Source organism: Bombyx mandarina, chromosome A1 (genome assembly GCF_030267445.1).
Source record: "Bombyx mandarina strain Sakado chromosome A1, ASM3026744v2".
Taxonomy (NCBI): Eukaryota; Metazoa; Arthropoda; class Insecta; order Lepidoptera; family Bombycidae; genus Bombyx; species Bombyx mandarina.
Genome location: NC_143234.1, coordinates 21188085 through 21210156, shown reverse-complemented (window position 1 = coordinate 21210156; position 22072 = coordinate 21188085). Strand labels below are relative to the sequence as shown.

Below are 22072 nucleotides of genomic sequence, written 5' to 3'. Positions count from 1 at the left end.
TTTAGAACTACTCATGAACGTTAACTTAATAGACTTTTAGTTTTCTTATTAAAATCTTTAAACTTATCATTTCTTTTGTTATTTCGTAGATGAATTCTAAGCTGAAAGGTAATATAACAAAGATATTGCTGCCAATTACACAACGAACAAATTTTTGGCAAATAAAATTTTGGTATCAAGAGAGCTAGTTGACAATACTAAAAAAAATACTGAATAAAATCAGGCATAAATCGACCAACTACACAAAAAAAAAACAATATATTTACACAACAGATGCTTAGAACTAAACTAAAAACAACACGCTAAGCCAACGACTTATAGTCTAAAATTGTATTTAGTAAGTGTAGTCTTTTACCTTTGTCTTTTAAGTGCCGTAATGAATTTTTATTTTGACAGATCAAGTTTTTGAACGAAAGATAAACTTTACCAAACTTTAAAAAAAAAATGTTTTCTTCCATAAAAATTATCTTATTCTTAAAAAATATTCATTTCAATCGGCATTTTAATTTATAAATAAATGCAACTAAAGATATAGCGTCTCCATTGTAAACAACCGGACATTACATTTTTTTATATTGCCGCGTAAGCTTTTACATACATACTACGAGTAGATTGAGCGCAATTTCATTACAAGTGACGTCATTGGGGGGCAAAACGTACGTCAAGCTAACCACAGATGATACAATAATTCACAAACAACATATGCAATGCGATTGACGTTTAGTTTGGCGCGAAAAAAACCTTATGAACATTACATTTCATTACATCTTTTAAAATTGCTACTACACAATTAATTATAGTTTTAATTTGTTTGTGAACCCTTATGTTTTTTTTTTCATGTAATGTCCGGCTGCCTTGTTGTTGCAAAAATAAACTTTACGGTGCCTTATATAAAATGCTATTCTGAATACAGATTAAAAATCGATTTGCTTACGTGTGTATTCTCTCTGCTATTAAATTGACTTGGAAACGTATCGAACACCAAATTTTAGTGCTATACACACACTTCAATAAACGTTCGATTGCGTTATTAAAAATACTAGAAAAATGTCATGAATTATAAAAACAGTGCTGGCAGAAAATTGGAGGAAATCCTGCATTAACGGATTTACATTTAAAACGTTTCTTCCAAACTCTTATAGAACAAAGTGCGTGAATTATCTCCGGTGAGAAATATTTATTTGAGACTGTAAAATATATTTAAAAATGAAAAAAATAAAATAAATTATATTTACAAAACGGACGCGCAGTGATGTTAGCTTGTCTTATAATAATTAAATGCGTGTATTCGTTGAAATATAGGATTGTCACTGGCAACAATCCGCGAGAAATGTGTCTTAGAGCTATTAATTTTTCAAATTTATTATTTATTGAGATGTTTCTAAGACACAGTCTATTATCTTTTATTACTGTCCATCGAAGCAATAAACGATCGATTGTGAAGTCACAAAAGTTCCGTTCGTGCTTACTTAACAACTATTGTATTACCAGTGACTAATCCCGTATTACGCGACTGATTTAAAGCAAACACCAAGCTTCACACGGTACAACAACAATTCTTACAGTCTACACGTGGCACCTGTAAACTGTTCATACGTCTTCGACGCCACAATACGAGACTCACGTCAGAACATAACATTGAAACTTACCATTGAAAAGAACTTAACATTGAAAAGAAAAAAACCTCTAAGAACCACACCCCGTATAGTTAGTTACAAATATACTGAGTACGGAGTAACTATACTGAGACCGTAGAACTTATATCCCGAGGTGGGTGGCGCATTTACGTTGTAGATGTCTATGGGCCCCAGTAACCACTTAGCACCAGGTGGGCTGTGAACTCGAGCACCCATATAAGTTAAATCTAAAAAAAAATATTGTAATCTACTACGCAGGAAGCGAAGAGATCGCGAAATAGAAACGAAAAACTAAAATAGTTTAACGCCGTGCTCATGTTCATTATAGTTCTCGTGAATTCATTATTTCGTCATTCCGTTATATTTTCTTCCAAAGCAATCAAAAACAGGCGTCAATTATATCTCAAGTGTACATTGTGGGCAGTTGTAGAACATTTTTAACTATCGTATCTTTTAAGTATCGAATGTGATTTTGTGTTAGAAATTCCTCAAAAAAAAAAACATCAGACTCGTTTGAGATCGATTCGAACACAGCCTGTATAAACCCAAAGGTCAACGACCTAGTGCAACGTTCTGTTAATCAGTCCATAATATTGTCATCCTACACAAAAACCCTTGGCCTGCAAACTCCTGCGTTTAATATCCGGCGGGATATTGTGTCCCCATCCGGGTAAACACCACCACCCTGTATATATTTTCATCTCGAAACAATATAACCGAAGGGATGGTTTTTTTAAGGGATTTTATGGCCTGGTAACTAAGACCTTTAGGTCGTCTTATTTTTATTTTAATGAAAACTTTTTTTTATGATAAATCTATATTATGAAATGAAATGAAGTTGATTAATAGGAAACATGGAATGAACTACAATGAAATGAGATGATATATAATCTCAGTAAAATGGTGATCATTTACTATTTGGAGGATCCCGAGAAGTTACGTCCAGCGGTTTTGTTTCATTTTCCCACATTTGTGCACTTTCATAGATACTAAACAGTTAACAAACCACCGTTATTACACATTTAAACCTGAAGAAACACTAAATAGACAAAATAAAACAACTTCACTCCTCGCGTTCCGCCAAAAGTCCCCAAGGAATGGTTGGTCGTTATGATATTTAGAGATACCTCATATGTCATTAAGGACGGTGAAAATCACGTTGTATAACATGCGTTGTCTCAGTAAACGTAGAAACCGAGTGATATTTGAAATAACGTCGCTGTCAAACCAAAATCTGCTATGTGGAAAAACTCTATTACACGCTTTATATTAGCTTCACTTGTATGTATGTTTGTAACTGACTCCTTTAGACGCGATTTTAACCCACTTTAAACGGCCAGATTTCATTCATACTTTGTAGATTTATCGAGGACCGATGACAATACACTAATTTGATAAGATTATTCCATTATTCAATTTGCAAAATAAGATTTTTGCCAATTTATATAATTTTTATCTATAGCCAATAAGGCAGGAATTGATGTTAAAGTACTTAATGGTTTTAAAAAAATGCCTTTATAGAAAATTTTACTAAAAAATGAAATTAATAATAGTTTAAAAAACTAATAATATAATAAATAATAGTTTAAAAGAACTGAAAAACACGCCTTATATAAAATTCAACTAAAAATAGAAAATAAATTTTAATAAATTTAAATTGAAAATAGTGTAAAATATATTTTATTAAAAAAAAAAAGCGCGGGGTGCTTTTTAAGATATTATTCAAATAATAATTCTTCTACTCATATCTGTCAGAAAAAATTTATAACTAATAACACCATGCACCCCATGCTTTTTTTACAATAAAATATATATTTTTTACACTATTTTCAATTTAAATTTATCAAAATTTATTTTCTATTTTTTAGTTGAATTTTATATAAAGCGTGTTTTTTAGTTTTTTTAAACTATTATTTATCTTGAATTAACGATTAAAAGCATTTTCGTATAAAATTTTATATGAAAGTGAATTTTGAAGAACTATATCAAATGAAAGCTATAGATAAATATTAAAGCTATAATAGACACATAACAGTTTTCTTTATACGGTAGATAGATAGGGCTGTAAGTGCACATAGCAGATTTTGGTTTGACAACGACGATATATTCGAGAGCCTTCTTAACATTAACTGCGCAGAGTATTTGCGCGGTGTTACGATAAAACATATGTACATCCCTCTGTCTGTAAATATCTCTGATTAAATTCCAAATACAACTAGACGAACTGACGTGGATGCGATTAGGAAAACCAGTTCTTTAACGCGAAATCCTTGCTGTTAATTAATTATGTAGATTATGTTCTTAACGTCATTAGTGAGTTTAGTGCGAGTTTCTTAACGTTCTCGATAGCGTAAAAGTTAAGCCAATTTTGTATGCAGTTGGAACAGCGCTCCTAGCGGCAAACGTACGCAAACCATCCCATTCCACACAAATATGAGTTAACTTTTACGCTATCGAGAACGTTAAAAAACTCGCACTAGAGCACACTGAAGTCGGTTCCCAAAATGACTAATTAAATGTATTTGTTAATTTAAAAAAAAACTATCGGTTCGGGGCTCACGCGCGTCGCGTCGTGCGCTGTTTACAGGTGCCACGCATCGTCGCATGCGAGTGACGTCATCATTCGACGATGACGTCACCGCGACTGTCCTCTCGCGAGCGCTCCGAGCCGACCTCCGGTGCGCGCGCCGTCCGCTCAATCTCTACGCTCGACGATTCGTCTTTGTCACTGTTTTGAAAGAATTCTATTTAACATTATTATATATTACAGTTACAGTACAGTAAATTTGTTGTCATGTCAACATGCACGTGGTCCTATAACTATATGTTCGTAAAAACTGTTAAATGAGGAGTTATACATTAAAAACTGCCCTAAATCTCATTCGTATCACTGATTCGAAATTCAAATTCTAATTTGTTTGCTATTTATCTAGTAATGCGTGTTGAAATTCGTCAATTTTATTTAATCAATATATTATCTATATATTAAATACGTGAAGCAAAAGCTTTGTACCCCTTTTTACGAAAATTGCGCTGACGGAGAATTATGAAATTCTTTCCTATTCCCACACTTATAGAGAATATTACGTCACAATAGTACATACTCGATAGACGGTCTTCGTCAAAACGATTTTCGTGCTCTCGATCATGAGTATAAGTTTTAAATTTCCAGAACGTGACGATTCGATTGCGAAAGGGAAGTAAGTGAATGTATTCGTGCTGTTGAAATTAATTCTTTTTACGGCCGGTAGGGGCGCTGTTTAAATCCCATACATTTTTTCTCGACAGCGATACCAATAGTTTTTCGATAGTCATTCGTGCTCAGTTCACAGAGCCTTCGTGCGCTCCCGTATACGAGACTTGAGACATCGACCTCACGTGTCCACGGGTCGTGCGACCTGAGCCTGACCTTACCACATTTAATTTGCAGGTTTATACTCACGGCTGGTGCGGCGGTGCTGACAGTGACAATGACTGCGGCCGACGCAGCCACGCGCTTCGCTCGTCCTGTTCGCAAGACACGAAAAATTAAAATATTTCTCTCGATTACAAAATTTGAGGATGTCGCTTTCGTGTCTATGGGCCACAGCTGCCGCATAATGTTAGGTGGGCCGTCAGCTCGTCTGATCTTCCGACACACAAATGATAATGCGTAGTAATAGGTTTCTCAATTTCGAGAAGACAATATTGTGGTGTGAAATAATATTTGGGTTAAGCAACATTTATCTCTGTAATGAAATGATAGTTTTATTTGGTGTTACCTGGTGTTAAGTGGTTACTGGAGTCCATAGACATCTACAACGTAAATGCCGCTACCCACCTGAGATATGAGTTCTGAGGTCTCAGTATAGTTACAACGGCTGCCCCACCCTTCAAACCGAAACGCATTACTGCTTCACGGCAGAAATAGGCAGGGTGGTGGTGCCTACCCGCGCGGACTCACAAGACGTCCTACCACCAGTAATAAGAATTAAGTTACTTCAATTCAATAAACATGTAAAGTGATAATCGAAATGCTTTAGGACTGGTAACAATGTGTGTGCGTGCGTGCGTGCGCGTGTACGGCCACATACCTGCGGCGTGAGGACGGCAGTGACGTCAGTCTGCGTGGCAACGGGCGCGGCGGGGGGCGGGGCGGGGGCCGCGACGCGGGCGGCGGGGGTCACGGCACGCAGCACCTCGCGCATGCAACTCTGCAACTCCACCACCTGCAAGAGCAACATAAAAAAATAATAATTAATGAATTTTATGACCTGGTAACTAAGACCTTTAAGTCAAGTCTTATTTTAATTTTAATGAAAACTTTTTTATATAAAAAATGATATTATGAAATGAAATGAAAGCAGATGAGATGATATGGAATGAAATATAATCTCAGTTAAATGGTGGTCATTTACTGAGACTTTTTGGAAGATCCCGAGAAGTTATGTTCAGCAGGTTTGTTTCATTTTCCCATGTTTGTGCACTTTCACAGATACTAAACAGTTAATAAAACACTACACATTTAAACCTGAAGGAACATTAAATACACAAAATAAAACAAATCACCCAACTTCACTCCTCGTTGCGTTCCCGCCAAAAAGTCCCCTGTACAATAAGTTAATTCGTAGTCCGCCCGGTAGTGTAGTAACCCTCAAAAGTTTTTGTTCACTCGGCGTTTATGTTCCATTCACTCACTCGTTCGTTCATTCGATCATCTCGCCTGGCACCAATAGTTTAGTGCGAGTTTTTTAACGTTCTCGATAGCGTAAAACTTAACTCAGATTTATTTATAACTTTTACGCTATCGAGAACGTTAAAAACTCGCACTGAGCACACAGTAGTGGCCAGAAAGCCTATGGCGATCTTTAATCTAATAAAACTTACCTGTTCCTGTAGGTTGATACATCTCTCTGACAACTGCCGCAGTACATCCGTGTTCTCATCGCAATCTGACATGTTCTTGTGTTTGCCATCTACAACAAAAAAAAATACCAATGAAAGTTTTTCATTTCCATTGATTGAAAAATTATTTCGAGGAATAGATTATCTGATTACAGAAAACTGATTTTTAATCAAATAAGTTTGATTTTTCTTTGTTCTAAATTACTTCATCATCATTGGCTTTATTCAAACAGATACTTTAGCCTATACATTTATATATTCTGTACACGTCTCAAATGTAATTAAATTGTAAATTGATTAATTGTAAATATTTAATTTAACTTTTTAAATTGGTGTAAAATTTCAAAAATGTTTTTAATTAGTGCCCATAAAAAAAGGAAAAAACGTCTCAAGAAGATTAAATCACATCGTGTAAAACATACATATTATTGAGAATTTTCTAAATGTATGTACATTTTTATTTTATTTTTTTTATTGCCTAGACGTGTGGACGAGCTCACAGTCCACCTGGTGTAAAGTGGTTACTGGAGACCATAGACATCTACAACGTAAATGCGCCACCCACCATGAGATATAAGTTGTAAAGTCTCAGTATAGTTACAACGGCTGCCCCACCCTTCAAACCAAAACGCATTACTGCTTCACGGCAGAAATAGGCGTCTCACGATGTCACTACAATGGTCACACCGGCTCACCTAAAGCTTGTAAAGTGGAGACCTTCTTCCAGAGGGCGTTAATAGCTTGCATCTGTAGCTGCTGTATCTTCCTTTCGCTTTCGAGAGCCGCTTTCGTTGCTTCCATGTCGCAGGTTAGTCTTCTAAATAACAGAGAAAAAAAAACATATTTATCTTTGGTTCATTTTTTATTATTATTCTTGTAGGCAGACGAGCACACGGCCCACCTGATGGTGAGTGGTTACCGTCGCCCATGGACTTCAGCAATGCCAGGGGCAGAGCCAAGCCGCTGCCTACCGCTCAATACTCTCCACAAGCCTCGTTTGAAGAAGGACATGTCATAGCGCTCGGGAAACACCGTAGAGGGGAGCTCATTCCATAGCCGGATGGTACGTGGCAAAAAATACCTCTGGAAACGCACTGTGGATGACCGCAGTGGCTCCAGGTAGTATGGATGAACTCTACTCCGGTGGCGGGCGGTGCGATGGTAAAAACGAGATGCCGGTATCATCTCGAACAATTCCTCAGAGCACTCCCCATGGAACATACGGTACAAAATACAGAGGGAACCGAAGTCCCTCCGCAGACCCAGAGGCTCCAAACGATCCGTGAGGATGGGATTATCGACAATCCGCACGGCCCTCCTCTGTATGACGTCAAATGGAAGAAACTGGGTATTTGGAAGCCCCGGCCCAGAGATAAGAGCAGTGTCCACGCGAGGGCGGACTTGTGCTTTATAAAGCAAAAGTCTTTGTCCAAGCATACAACCTTTACAGGCTTTAAATGACCAATGTTATTGATCTTGACCCACCACGTCATAACGACTGTCTGGGAGTAACAGATTACAATCAATCCTTAAGGCGAACATGACTAAGACATGAAGTGGAAATCTCAAAAGTGCTCTATGCTGGCTGTACCACTCTTCAAGCTGGAGCACATGGAAACTTCAAGGCAGAAATAGCCAGAATAGGCAGGTGCGGACTCCACAGTACGCCCGACCTATCTTCAAAATGACAACCAAACTATAATCTAGTTAGTTAGACCTTCCGTCTTGCTTTTTTTTCCTACATAATCTGATAGCCTTGAGAGGCTATTTCAGCGTAACCTTAACTAGTAGGTGAGCTCACGGGGCTCAAACCTGACGACGTTGCTAACACGAACCTTAGCAAGAGCAGTGCTTCGCAGAATCTACCAACGGATCGGAACGCGACCCACTTTCGCGAGAAACTCAGTGGACTGTGTCTGTGGGATAATTTACTTGTCGAGCCCTTCGTCGCAAGCGACGGGTTCGGCGAGGACGGTGACTGGTGCTTGAGGTACCTAAAAGCACCGTTAGTGGATCGGGAGGATCCGTAATGACGTGTTTGGGGCGACGTCGACTGCTTTCCATTCTGTCCGCAGGATCGGGAATGGCGTCTTGCCTTGACTAATAGAACCCCTAATAATACACCTTCAGTCGCCTGATAAGTAAGGTATACGAACTGTATGTGCTGCCTGGCCCTCGCCGCTTGGATCGCATGAAGGATCCTGAGAGTGTCCTTGTTAAGGTTCCTGCTCCGGTATCCTCGCCACATCTTCTGTATGGTGACCGCAGCCATCGACTCCACGCTCATCTTCTTCTGTCTCCGCTGATTCGAAGCCAACTTGATAATCTCCAGTTTGTCTTGCTCTATGACGTCACTGTTCACTCCGTTCATTTTGTCAGAGTTTTTCACGTCCAGCTTAGTCAAGCTGCCCTTTCGTTCGACTTTGGACCTTAACTTCGGCGAGGAAGTGGCGCTTTTGGTTAATTTCGGCGAGCCTCTCGTGTTCCTTGTCAGCTTGGGTCGGTCCTCCTGTGCGCTGCTGTTGCTGGAGTGCGAGGAGGTGCTGTTCGCAGAGTTGTGCTGTTTGGGTATCGTCTTTTGTATGTCGTAGATGGGGTCCTGGTAGTCTGGACTCATGAGGGATTCCGGTACGGGAACCATTTTGGATGCAGCCTCCAGTGACTGGTTGACCGGCTTCGGTGTTGGGGGTTGTTCTGTAGTAGATTTTTGATTAGATTAGACAAAAGAAGCCTAGGCCTAGCCTAAGGGGCTACTCTAGCTACGCCCGGCCGGGTAGGTGAGTTCTCGAGTTGAACCTGAGAGAGTTTGTTAGCACTAGCCCTAGCAAGAGCAGTGTTTGGGAGAATTTACCACCAGATCGGAATCGCGATCCACTGAGAAGATCCGGTGAGAAACTCAGCGGGCTGTGTCTATGGTTTTTTTATTTATTGCTTAGATGGGTGGACGAGCTCACAGCCCACCTGGTGTTAAGTGGTTACTGGAGCCCATAGACATCCACAACGTAAATAAACGCCACCCACCTTGAGATATTAGTTCTAAGGTCTCAAGTATAGTTACAACGGCTGCCCCACCCTTCAAAACAAAACGCATTACTGCTTCACGGGAGAAATAGGCAGAGTGGTGGTATCCATCCGCACGGATTCACAAGAGGTCCTACCACTAGTAAAACTCCAGTAAATCTTCAACTCCGGCCGGATTTCGAATTGGAAATAAAGGGAAATGACCACAAAGCCAACGATACGATCCTAACAAACTCACCTAACGTCTTCTCTTTGACTGGTCCGTTCTTCTCGAGCGCATACATCAGACCAGTGGAGTCGAAGCTCTGGCTCATGGAGGAGAGGCCTGGCAGATCGCCAGTGTAAGATGAGCTCATGTTCGAAGGGGACCCGTTCCTAGATAAAGCCGCGTGATAGCTCGAGCTTAGGCGGTCCGGCGAACGGCCCACGTACCTCGAAGTTATGCGAGCTGTGTTAGATACAACAACTTTTTAAATACTGTTGAATATGGCGGTTGACTGAGCGTGGTTACTGAGTTTTTTCATGGGCCACCAGACGGGCTTGGCTGGATCGCATAGCAGCGGCCTGATAGACTGAGTAATAAAGGCACTGACTTCTTCTGAACACTTGTATTTCGTCTGAATTAGTACAATTTACATTTAATTATACTGAAGACGCGACCGTTCGCTTGAGAGGCGCTTGTGCAGAGAGTACAGAGTAATGAATGACAAAAAACTGAACATTAACATAGATTATTACGGCTTCGTAATGATTTTATACGGATAAACAATTTCGTTCTTAAAGAGTAATAATTACATGTGAATTTGCATGAACAAATACTGGTGATCTTTCTTGACTGTCGAAGCCCCGTGACGTCACGACGTGGAGGCACCGCCATCTTGAAGCGTGTCAAAGTTTCTCTCGTAACCTATCTATGACCTTAGTTTTTTTTTCTTAGATGGGTGGATGAGCTCACAGCCCACCTGGTGTTAAGTGGTTACTGGAGCCCATAGACAACTACAACGTAAATGCCGCCACCCACCTTGAGATATGAGTTCGAAGGTCTCAAAACGCATTACTGCTTCACTGCAGAAACAGGCGGGGCGGTGGTACCTACCCATGCGGACTCATGCGAGGTCCTACCACAAGACTAAAATAAATACTCCTGCAACGTACATTGCATCCTCGGCGATTGGAGCTTCGGCCTCGGCGACCCGTGGCTTTGATCCTTGAGCTGCTGCTGGTGGTGCTGTGCCTACAGTGACAACGGACCGCGATCAAATAACTGGTATAAGGCAGTCATCATTGAACACGAGATGTTTAGATGCTTGAATCACGGTAACGACAACTTCAACGACAACTGAAGTCGTCGTGGCCTAACGGATAAGACGTCCGGTGCATTCGTGTTGAAGCGATGCACCGGTGTTCAAATCCCGCAGGCGGGTACCAATTTTTCTAATGAAATACGTATTCAACAAATGTTCACGATTTACTTCCACAGTGAAGGAATAACATCGTGTAATAAAAATGAAACCCGCAAAATTATAATTTGCGTAATTACTGGTGGTAGGACCTCTTGTGAGTCCGCGCGGGTAGGTACCACCGCCCCGCCTATTTCTGCCGTGAAGCAGTAATGCGTTTCGGTTTGAAGGGTGGGGCAGCCGTTGTGACTATACTGAGACCTTAGAACAATATCTCAAGGTGTGTGGCGCATTTACATTGTAGATGTCTATGGGCTCCAGTAACTACTTAACATCAGGTGGGCTGTGAGCTCGTCCAAACAACTAAGCAATAAAAAAAAATAAAAAAAAAAAGCTCGCATATATCGACGGCGAAATTGGAATTGTCCTAAATTGAAATACCCAACTTTACACCAGATTCTTATATATAGACTGGGTGTTGGGAGACCGCTTCCGAAAACGAAGACAGACGATAGTACTAATGAGACCTTTGACGATGGGACGGAAAAAAAATATATACAATGCAAACGTTACGACATTTTCGCTTTCTTCTTAATATTATACAAGTTCGGAACAGCAACATTCGGATCGTCGGTCCACCGAGCAATATCAAACGCTCCGTGAAAGATATCCTCTTAATCGTTTATTGTCAAAAAATCAATATGCCCATAGACATTTACAACGTAAATGCGCCACGCACCTTGAGATACAAGTTCTAAGGTCTCAGTACAGCTATAATAGCCGGCAAACTTCTTGAGCATTTGTTGACGTAGTGGGGGTAAGTTTGCGCATGGTACACTCACGTGCAAAAACAATATTTACTCTGCGTCATAATGCAATTAAATTATTAATATATTTATTTATATTTATTAGAACATCAACAAAAAATATAGGTTAATAATTGTAATAATTTAATCTTGGGGTAAAATAGATATTCCGTCTATTAAGTCAAAACTAGAGCTGTTGCCAGGTCTTCGTTCAGTTGAAGCGAAGCTGTAATTTTTTTTTCGTTATCATAATCTTGACCATCATCATCATCACTGTTTGCATCACCCGAGTCGCCATCATCGTGATGAGTCGACATAGGGCTCATCGGTGTAGTTTACAACTCGGTCGGTTCGATCTTCTTTTTTGTCTATAATTAATTATTTTTTGAAGATATTCGATTCGTAGTAATCGAATGTTATTTTTTTCAATTACCAGCTTCCGATTATTTTCTGTTGTTTTTTCCATCTGAAGCCTAGCTCTTTCATAATTCGTCGTAAACTTCATTCCGAGCCATTAAAATGTAATCTTCTTTAAATTTTTCGAAGCCTTTCTACGGTCCGTACCGTAGTTTCGCTGCTTGTTATGTAGTTATTATGATTACATCTTTTTATTACAGATTGAACGAAACTATCCATTCTGGTAACTTTCTTCTTCCCTGATTTTTTCTTACCCGGAGTGTCCCAAGCACGGCGAGCAAGCCAAAGCCTTTAGCTTCGTTAATAATGCACCTAACAGTACTCACTGATGTTTTTGTTGCTTCCGAAGTCTGTTTTACTTTTTCCATATCATTTTTCCCCTGTTTTATAATGAAGCAATATACGTCGTACACAAATTTTCTACTCTTTTTTTTGAATACTACACCAGTTTGTCACGGCATAGTGTATTTTTTATAAAAAATCAACAAACACTCAACAAATAGCAATGGCAACAAAGTCAACAAGCAATTATAACAAATAACTTAACGATTAATAACGATAGACTTTTCACTGTACGCAAGCGTACTTTTGGGAGCAAGCGGAACGAGGGCGCGGCGCGGGACGCAAGGTTCGACTGATCTACCAATAACGCGCTCGATACGATTTCCCCTGCCGTCGCGCCTCACCCTCACCGTGATCTAAAATTCGGTTCTGCGCAGTCAAGGTCATTTGCTCAAGAAGTTTGCCGGTTACTATACAACGGCTACCCCGCCCTTCAAACCGAAAGGCATTACTGCTTCACGGCAGAAATAGGCAGGGAGGTGGTACCTACCCGTGCGGACTCACAAGAGGTCCTACCACCAGTAATCACGCAAATTATAATTTTTGCGGGTTTGATTTTTATTACACGATGTTATTAATCATCGTAATTTTAAAAACAATTAACTTATTAAGTTTTATTATATTATCACACTCGTAATCACATTAAATGCTCTCTTACCTTGCTTTTTTTTTTTTTTTTTTTTTTTTTTTTTTTCCACAGGAGAAAATCGCCGGATCCCCACCCGCACGGCAGGTGGGGTATGTGGGAGTCGAACCTCACTAAAAAACTCCTGCCGCTCACAGCCGGCGCCCTACCCCGGACCGGGTGGGAACCCAGTCGGAGTTATTGAGACGGCGGGACAGGGTTTACGCAAAGCACATTACATCCATCCCGCCGTCCCCCAGACGCCGGACCGGCGGCCGCCAGCAACATGACCGCCGGTTCCCTCGGTCGACGGGCCAAGAGCCCGATTGATAGCGCCGCGCTACACCTTCCCCCGGAGCGGTCGGGGGAACGCGACCTACCACGCTGCCCCACGCCTAAGCTCCTCCCCGCACAAAGCGGGTGGAGCCCGAAGCTCTTAGGGGGCCGGGTTACGGACGGGACCCCGGTCCCGACCCCCTGCTCGGCGGCGGCGGGTTTCTGCGTAGTGAGGAGAGCTTTGCCTCACTCGCCCCGCCGCCTCCTTCTGCGAGATGGTGCACTCGCAGAAGTCGAGCATAGCCTTCCAAGACTCGTCGCCGCCAAGCATCGACGCCACGACGCCAGGCAGCGACAAGTCTGGTCCTATCTTTGCGACAAGGACACGGCGCTGCACCTCCCAAGCGGGGCAGACAGCGAGCGTATGCTCCGCCGTGTCCAGGTCGTGTCCACAATGGTGGCACCTCGTCGTCGGCTCAGCTCCTATCCGGTGCAGGTACTTTCCAAAGCATCCGTGCCCAGTCAGCACCTGCACCAGACGGAAGGTGAGGCGTCCTCGGCCACGATTCACCCAGTCATAAAAGACCGGGTAAACCGCCTCGACGGTCCGTCTCTTACCTTGCTTAGAATAAGTCGCAGTTTCCTTTGGTCTTCCGACTCCAGTGCGTCTGCGGTGAGGGGACACGTGGAAGCCAAATACTCGCACAGCTCCTGATGCTGCCCGGTGTGGTAATGTCGACCCTTGCCCTGACTGTACAGCCACTCCGCTTTTAAACTTTAAAAAAATGCGTTGAGACGATGAATAATTAAAATACAATTATTTAACACAGGTTTTTATTTGGAAAAAAAGCGAGATAATTAACAAACCTTCTCTACGGCTTTTCAAACAATAAACAAGTGGTGGTCGGACCTCTTGTGAGCCCGCACGGGTAGGTACCACTACCCTGCCTATTTCTGCCGTGAAGCAGTAATGCGTTTCAGCTTGAAGGGTGGGGCAGCCGTTGTAAATGTACTTGAGACCTTAGAACTTATATCTCAAGGTGGGTGGCGCATTTACGCTGTAGATGTCAATGGGCTCCAGTAACCACTTAACACAAGGTGGGCTGTGAGCTCGTCCACCCAACTAAGCTATAAAAAAGGATAATTAAAATACAATTTTTTAGCATATGTTTTTATTTGAAAAAAAAAAAGCGATTAACGGGGTCCTCTCCACGGCTTTTCAAACAATAAACAAGATCAGATCTGTGCCTACTCTAGTGATATTCTTAGCCACTCTTATCCGGAATGTACGGAAGGTGGGTGGCGGCACTTAAGTTGTTGATGTCCATGGACTTGGATTAACATCAGGTGAGCCGTTGATGTCTATGGACTCCGGTAACAACTTAACACCAGGTGGGCCGTGAACTCGTCCACCGGTCTATGCAATAAAAAAGATATCCGGCCTTTTAAAAGGATCAAGTTTACAGCCCTCACGCTGTTAAGTGGGACATCACGGACATGAACATTACCCATCTGGAGACACGAAGTTCAAGTTTTCATTATATCTAATTAAATTTAACATCGTGAATTTAAAACAACTTTTACGATTTAATCTCTCGGTTATTATCTGCGATGTTTGCGACGACTTTACTGTTTTGGTTGGGTTTTTTTTTCTATAGAAATTAGAAAATAAATAAACAAATTAGCACAATATTGGAATGTCACCGAATAAACAAGCACCGAGCGAACCGTCGATAGATCGACTCTCATAATCAGTATAAAGTGTCGAGCGTCGGAATACTGACTATTTCCGCAGTTTGATTATTAGTTATAGGTATCGATCGAACTGTACGGACGTGTCTTAGCGCGTATAACGTTTTTAATAACCTAATAACATTTATAAATTTAAAATTAGTTTGCTGTGAATTTAGCATATTTTTTTAAGTTAGTTTTTTATAAGACACTTTTTTAACAGAGCAAATTTCTGCAAAATATTTGAAAATAAGCTCAGCGTTATAAGGATTAATCTTCCGTTATCACGTAAGCCGTGATTTATTGAAAATGAAAATATTAAAACCGAGATTGTGTAGTAGTAAAAGTAGTTTTAACTCACGGAGACTCATGGAAATATTAACGTTCCGCACTTACCTCTCAATTGCGCTGACGACAAATCCATCTATAGACTTGACGCTCATGATCCAATTAAGAATGAAGGGTCGATAATCAAAACCTCTGCGTCGATTAGTTAAAGCAATTATTGTGTTATATCATTTTCGATAAGATAGATGGTAATTTTTATACGTATTTTTCGACTGAAACGATTCAAAAGTTCCACAGCGCGTTCCGATTTGAACATCTTGAATTACGAATTCATACAATTTCGATATCTTATTTCGGCAATCCTAAGCTAAATTTTTCCTCTGTTTAGGTATTGTTACACATGCTAATTTCAAGCATGAAAGCATGCTTCTATTGAGCAGTTGCTACTTAGTAGCACGTGTGTCGGAATGTTGCTCAAAAGTAGCATGCTCATTTCGAGTTCGCTTAAAAATCAGCAGTCGTGCGATTTTTGAGCATACTACCTTTTTTTTATTTATTGCTTAGATAGCGCGGGTGAAAGGGGGCGTGCTTTAAGCGCGTCTAAGCAGCTTTGCTTATTGAGTATGCTAGTATCGATCAGTCGTTTGCAACAGGTATAATACAAATACATACATAAAATACATAAATAAATAGCTTAATTAAAACTAGCATGCCTATTGGTAGCAAATGTAAACTGTTCATAAGCATGCTCGTATTGAGCATACTCAATAGCACGCTTTTTAGCATGCTATTTTAGAGCATGTGTAAGTGTAGAGTACCTTTATGTATGCCGGACTAACAAATACGTCACACAGGAGAATAAACATATTTCATAGAGCCACTAACTGCAATCGGGAACCGAAACAGGGTCCCATATATACCCCTATAGACACAACACAATTGTTCTTGTGATTAATAATTCAGACTACGGTACTAGTGTGAATTATTAATCACAAGAACAATTTCGCGATTGTGATTATATTTACATGTACCTGTAATATGGTATGGTATATTATCGTATGATATGGAATATTCTAAAAGTGGTTAAACAATAATAAAAGACTTAATTGCGTTTTCTCTACAATAATAAGAAAACAACATTTAAAGCCTTTTTTATTTTCCACAACTTATTTTACACAGTATTTTTGAATTAAATAAATGTGAACTCGTTTTTTTTTCTCAATAACAGAGAGTTCAGTCAATCTATATAAGAAAAATCATTTAAAAAAAAAAACTAAAATGGTTTTATACAAAAATTACATAAAAAAGTTTTTTCTTTACATATATCTATATACTAGCCGTACTTGCCCGCTAATAATTGTCATTATTAGAGTCCAACACTCATATAAATATTAGTCTATCCATTAAGTACATGTGTTTTCTACATGGATACCAAGTTTCAAGTCAATCGGATGCATGGTTCAGTAGTTATAACGGAACATCCGTAAAAACCACTGTAGATTTACATATTAAAGTATATAGATATATTTATTTGAAAAACATCTGGTCCAAATCGAGGACCTCCCTACGTTCAAGCAGTTTCATTGACAAAAGGATACAGTTTATCTTTCCCCGCCATGGAGACGCAGGGGTTCCCTTGTATTGTGAAGCTTTCTAAGTTACTCAAGTGCACCAGATGACATATTTCGTTGAGGTCCTGTATGTTGTTGTGGGCGACGCCGAAATGCACTAGGTTCGAGGGTAGGTAGCGATCGCACTGACGCAAATCTATTATACGATTCCTTTCTAAGCTTAGATACTGAAAGACGAAGAAAATTATGAACTTTACAATTTTTTTATTTATTGCTTAGATGGTTGGAAGAGCTCACAGCCCACCTGGTGTTAAGTGGTTACTGGAGCCCATAGACATCTACCACGTAAATGCGCCACCCACCTTGGCATATAAGTTCTAAGGTCTCAAGTACAATTACAACGGCTGCCCCACCCTTCAAACCGAAACGCATTACTGCTTCACGGCAGAAATAGGCGGGGTGGTACCTAACCGTGCGGACTCACAAGAGGTCCTACCACCAGTAATTACGCAAACTATAATTTTGCGGGTTTGATTTTTATTACACGATGTTATTCCTTCACCGTGGATGTCAATCGTGAACATTTGTTGACTACGTATTTCAGTAGAGTAATTTTTGAAACAGATCCGAGGTCGAATGTTTGATATTTGGGACAATAAAAACGTTTTTTATCTGGACAGTTATGATTCGGCAACGGTTGTCTTGGAGATATTGCATTGGCAATTAATTATCCACTAACACTAGATATTAGACAAAAATTCAAATCGCGTTTGTGGTAATTAACATAAATATTAGTCTGCAATAGTTCCGAACACGCGACACTCGCGAATTATGGTCCATGAAGGAATAAAGTGAAGGCGAAAGATCTTCCGCTTGATAATAGTTTGATGAGTTATGGCATCTATGTTGCACTAAAGCAGTGCAGTCTGTTTAATATTAAATTTTAAGGACTTATTATCATAACCCTTTAGGCAGTTTAGTATTTCACAATTGAGAATCAACCTCATTTTTTACGCTACATTGCTACTGGTTTGCTTGGAAGAAATTACCCTTCATAACACTCTTATACAGGCAGTTTTTTTTTTCAACCACATTTTTTTCGTTTCATAGATGAGTGAGCCTATGACCTTAGTGAGCTTATGACATAAAATTGGGTGTTAAAAAATGACATAATTATTGGTGGTAGGAGCTTCTGAAAATTCGCGCGGGTAGGTACCACCACCCTGCTTATTTCTGCCGTGAAGTAGTAATGCGTTTCGGTTTGAAGGATGGGGCAGCCTTGTAACTATACCTGAGACCTTAGAGCTTATGTCTCAAGATGGGTGGCGCATTTACGCTGTAGATGTCTATGGGCTCCAGTAACCACTTAACACCAGGTGGGCTGTGAACTCGTCCACCCATCTAAATAAAATAAAAACGCTACTACCCATCTTGAAATGCGAGTTTGAAATCTCATTTTATATTCACGACAGACGTTCCCATCAAACCTAAACGCTTCACTACTTGACACTGCCCGAACTAGCCCGATTGTCAGTATCAACCACCAAATGTCACTGGACCGCGTCGACTTTGAGATTCTACATTGAGATCGTCAAACAGATGGATCAATGTAAATCTACTGTTACCTTGTAACGTGTTGATTATTCTAGCTATTTATGGGACTATAAGTTTTAGTTACATCAATATTAAACTAATTATTGTAATAATAATATTAATAATAATAATAAGAAGAAAATGCGCTAAATTCTAGTGTCTGCATTTAGTTATTTAAAAATCCTTCGTGAAGCGATGATTATATTTCTATTACATACCTTTAAATTTTTCAAATAAGAGATATCGGCTATGAACGAGATCTGATTGTTTGATAGATCCAAATGTTCCAAATGCATGTTGTTATTCAAATGCTCTATCGATTTTATGCTGTTACCTGAAAAGAAAAATCGTTTTGATTGTCTTAAAACTAAGATTCGATTTGTGTTTATCATCGTGTACTTACGTAAATTTATTACTTAAATAGAATTAAAAAAAAGCTTTAAATTATATTAGCAAAGCTTCTTTCGTGTATGCTTTGTAAGCAAACGCGCATACAGCTCATCTGATGGTGAGTGGCACAGCCATGAAAGTAGTAAATAAGCGTAGGAACCGGTCACCGTTCTCGTCGAACCCGTCGCTTGCGACGAAGGGCTCGACGAGTAAATTAAACCACAGACACAGCCCACTGAGTTTCTCGCCGGATCTTCTCAGTGGGTCGCGTTTCCGATCCGGTGGTAGATTCTGCGAAGCACGACTCTTGCTAGGGTTCGTGTTACCTTATTATCTGTACCACTGTATCTGTACTTATACAGATACAGTGCCAGACTTTTGCACAAATTTTGCAAAAACACTTTTGCAAGAACTTCACAAAAAGACTTTTATTTATTTATTAACTTTGCTTAATAAATACTATTTTCCGTTTACATTAGGCCAGTTGCTGTATGTAATTTTGGTTTTGAGAAAAATCTCATTACACACTGTTTAATCGTAGGTAATATTTGTCTCGGGTATTTGTGGACTTGTAATCTGCACCAAATGTGGTTTTGAAAATTTATCTGATAATATTAATGTGCCTAAGCCGTTTCAGATATACTAATAAAAAAATGTAAATCATTATTTTACCGTCAACATAATCTTAGTCGTTTTCTTCTGTTTAGCAATAGATAAGAAGATAGAATAATTATATTCTAGATTCTATCTACTATAATATTTAGTGGAGTACATTAAAAAATAGTCCTATTAGTTCACAAATAAAATATATAGTAATTTTAAAGCAGATATGATGGCACATGGTTGTAACAGAAAATACTTATCTAATAATTTGCTGCACTTAATCTGTACAAGGTCACTTTGCTTGTATGATATCATCAAAATGGTTACAGAGTTACTCACTTTAAGACATTGGTTAGCTACTAAGATTAGATTCACAGTTGCATTCTATTAATTAATTTATCATTTCAATGAAAATTTATATAACAGTTTATCTTTACTTTATTTTGTAAATAAACTAATAGATTTTAAATAATTTTCATTTTCTCAATTTTTTGCTATTTGTACTCATAAAAATGCAACAGAAATATTGTAGATTGTAAAATTTTTTTTTTTTTAGTTAATAAAAATATTCTGTTCATTATTTATAATTAAGCAAAATAATATAAATATAAATAAATCCACATTAGTTTATATGTTTAGTCTGTGGATTAATTGTGAAAACATAATGAAAGCAAAGAATTTAATGTATTAGTACTTTTTTCTTTTATTGGTACCTTCTATAAAAATAAATGCAAAATCATTCAAATCAAACAACAATTAAGTTGTTTGGATGACAATAATTATTGTAATTTTCATAAGTATTGTATTCATAAGGTTTTTGGGTTTACAAAAACATCAGTCATAAGGGTCGAATGATTAATTCGGTAGTGCAATAGCTAGCACTCCTGACTGTTGCACCGAGGGTCATGGGTTCTATTCCCACATTGGGCACACATTATGTGATGAACAGGTTTCTTTGCTCTTTGTCTGGGTGTATATTATAATAATATATGTGTATATATTTAAATGTATATAAGTATGTATGCCAGTCTCTAGTACCAATAACACAGGGAGACCTAGATTGGGGACGGATGACCAAGCGTAATTTGTTCATTTAAAAAAGAAGAGGTGTGGTAGCAATTATACTTTCATAAACAATGCTATTTATTACTTTGGAGTTTAGATTTGGGATCTAAACTCCAAAAGTTCCCTGTTTTATTTTAAAGTAGGTAACTATAAAAATCTATTTATGAATGGCTTCCACATAAAAAAAAAAACTAAAATCATGAAAAATAATTTACATAATTTATGTTAGTGTAACTCTTGTGCGTTTTTAGCTATTTATTTGTATATTTATGATAAATGTTAATTTTAATTTTAAAATTTATTTAAAGTCGTATGTGCCATTCTCTTTGATGTTAGACAGGAGGAGATTGAGGAGGTTAATAGCAATGCAGAGGTAAAGTTAATTCACTGGATCACATAATGGTTCATATAAAGGATAGATATTTCTTAGTATAAAATAATATCAACATACCTGCTAATTTTAATTCTTTTAAGTATATCAAGTCCTTGAGACCTTCTATTTGAAGTATACTGTTGTTATTTAGAGCTAAAACTCTGATGTTTGTTAGACGCGACACGCCGTGCATGCGTAAAAGGAAGTTGTTGCATATTGATAGCTGGAGAATAAAAATTATAATTAATATTTTCTTGTGTATAATTAATAATTTATAATTAAATATTTAATGATCTCAATTAAAGTGAACTTTCTATTATTTTATTGGCCAACTACACATACATATTTGCATATATTGTGAATTATTTTGTATTGTAGTACAGTTGTTTCCTTAGCGGTTTTTTACACCGTTCCACTTACGTTTTCCACTCGATTGAACGTATCAATATTATCCAGCTTCTGGAGTTCGTTCTGATCGAGAATTAAATTTATAGTCGTCTTTGAGTCTTCTGCAGTCGCTTTCTCTAATTTCTTCAGCCCACGCCTCGAAAGATCTATTGTTTCGTGTTTCGCTTCATCTATAAAAAAATTAAGTCTTAAGAACTCGGTTCACAATTTTATATTAGATTCGAATAGTCGCGCTTACCCATATTTAGCGAATTTTAGAACATTTTTTTTGTAATTTATGCGTGCTTGATACGGTTTCCACACAAAATCAACATCCGTAACTACCGTTCTAAAATCTTGATTAATGCGATCGCAGATGTCATTAATGACAAACTTAGATTAATTTAAGATAATTTCAAGTTTAATACATTTAATACTGTAATTACATTGATCAAATTTTTGTAAACACCTCAGTGGTTTCAGAATATTTTAATTTTATTTTGTTCGGTTTGAGATTCTCTGCATATCTTATAAACTGGAAGTCGTGTTTCCGAACTGATTGAGAAAATTGTTTTTAATACATTTTGACAGCTACAATTCTGCGATCGTGATCATTCACACACTGCCTCATTAGCATAGATTATACACTTAATATATTAGCTC

General features: G+C 38.6%; 1 protein-coding gene across 1 annotated transcript; it reads right to left on the bottom strand.

The window, feature by feature from the left end:
* Window positions 1–3407: 3407 nt before the first annotated feature.
* Cep97 (centrosomal protein 97kDa) lies at window positions 3408–22046 on the bottom strand. The gene is made up of 15 exons (XM_028172463.2): window positions 21669–22046; window positions 21443–21600; window positions 21101–21245; window positions 18810–18925; window positions 17026–17225; window positions 15536–15619; window positions 14027–14183; window positions 10698–10776; window positions 9781–9990; window positions 8678–9215; window positions 7217–7338; window positions 6504–6592; window positions 5711–5845; window positions 5080–5144; window positions 3408–4365 (listed from the first exon to the last, which is right to left on the bottom strand). Exons 1-15 carry the CDS (start codon window positions 21670–21672, stop codon window positions 4257–4259), a joined length of 2211 nt encoding a protein of 736 aa, XP_028028264.2. The 5' UTR covers window positions 21673–22046; the 3' UTR covers window positions 3408–4256.
* Window positions 22047–22072: the final 26 nt, after the last annotated feature.

What these genes read in the sequence shown, in the direction of transcription:
- Cep97 (XM_028172463.2), bottom strand. An exon ending in CCAATCGCCGAGGATGCAAT is followed by an intron (nt 9,991 to 10,697) that starts GTACGTTGCAGG and finishes TATCTAACACAG; the next exon opens with CTCGCATAACTTCGAGGTAC. An exon ending in CTGCCGTCCTCACGCCGCAG is followed by an intron (nt 5,145 to 5,710) that starts GTATGTGGCCGT and finishes TCTTGCGAACAG; the next exon opens with GACGAGCGAAGCGCGTGGCT.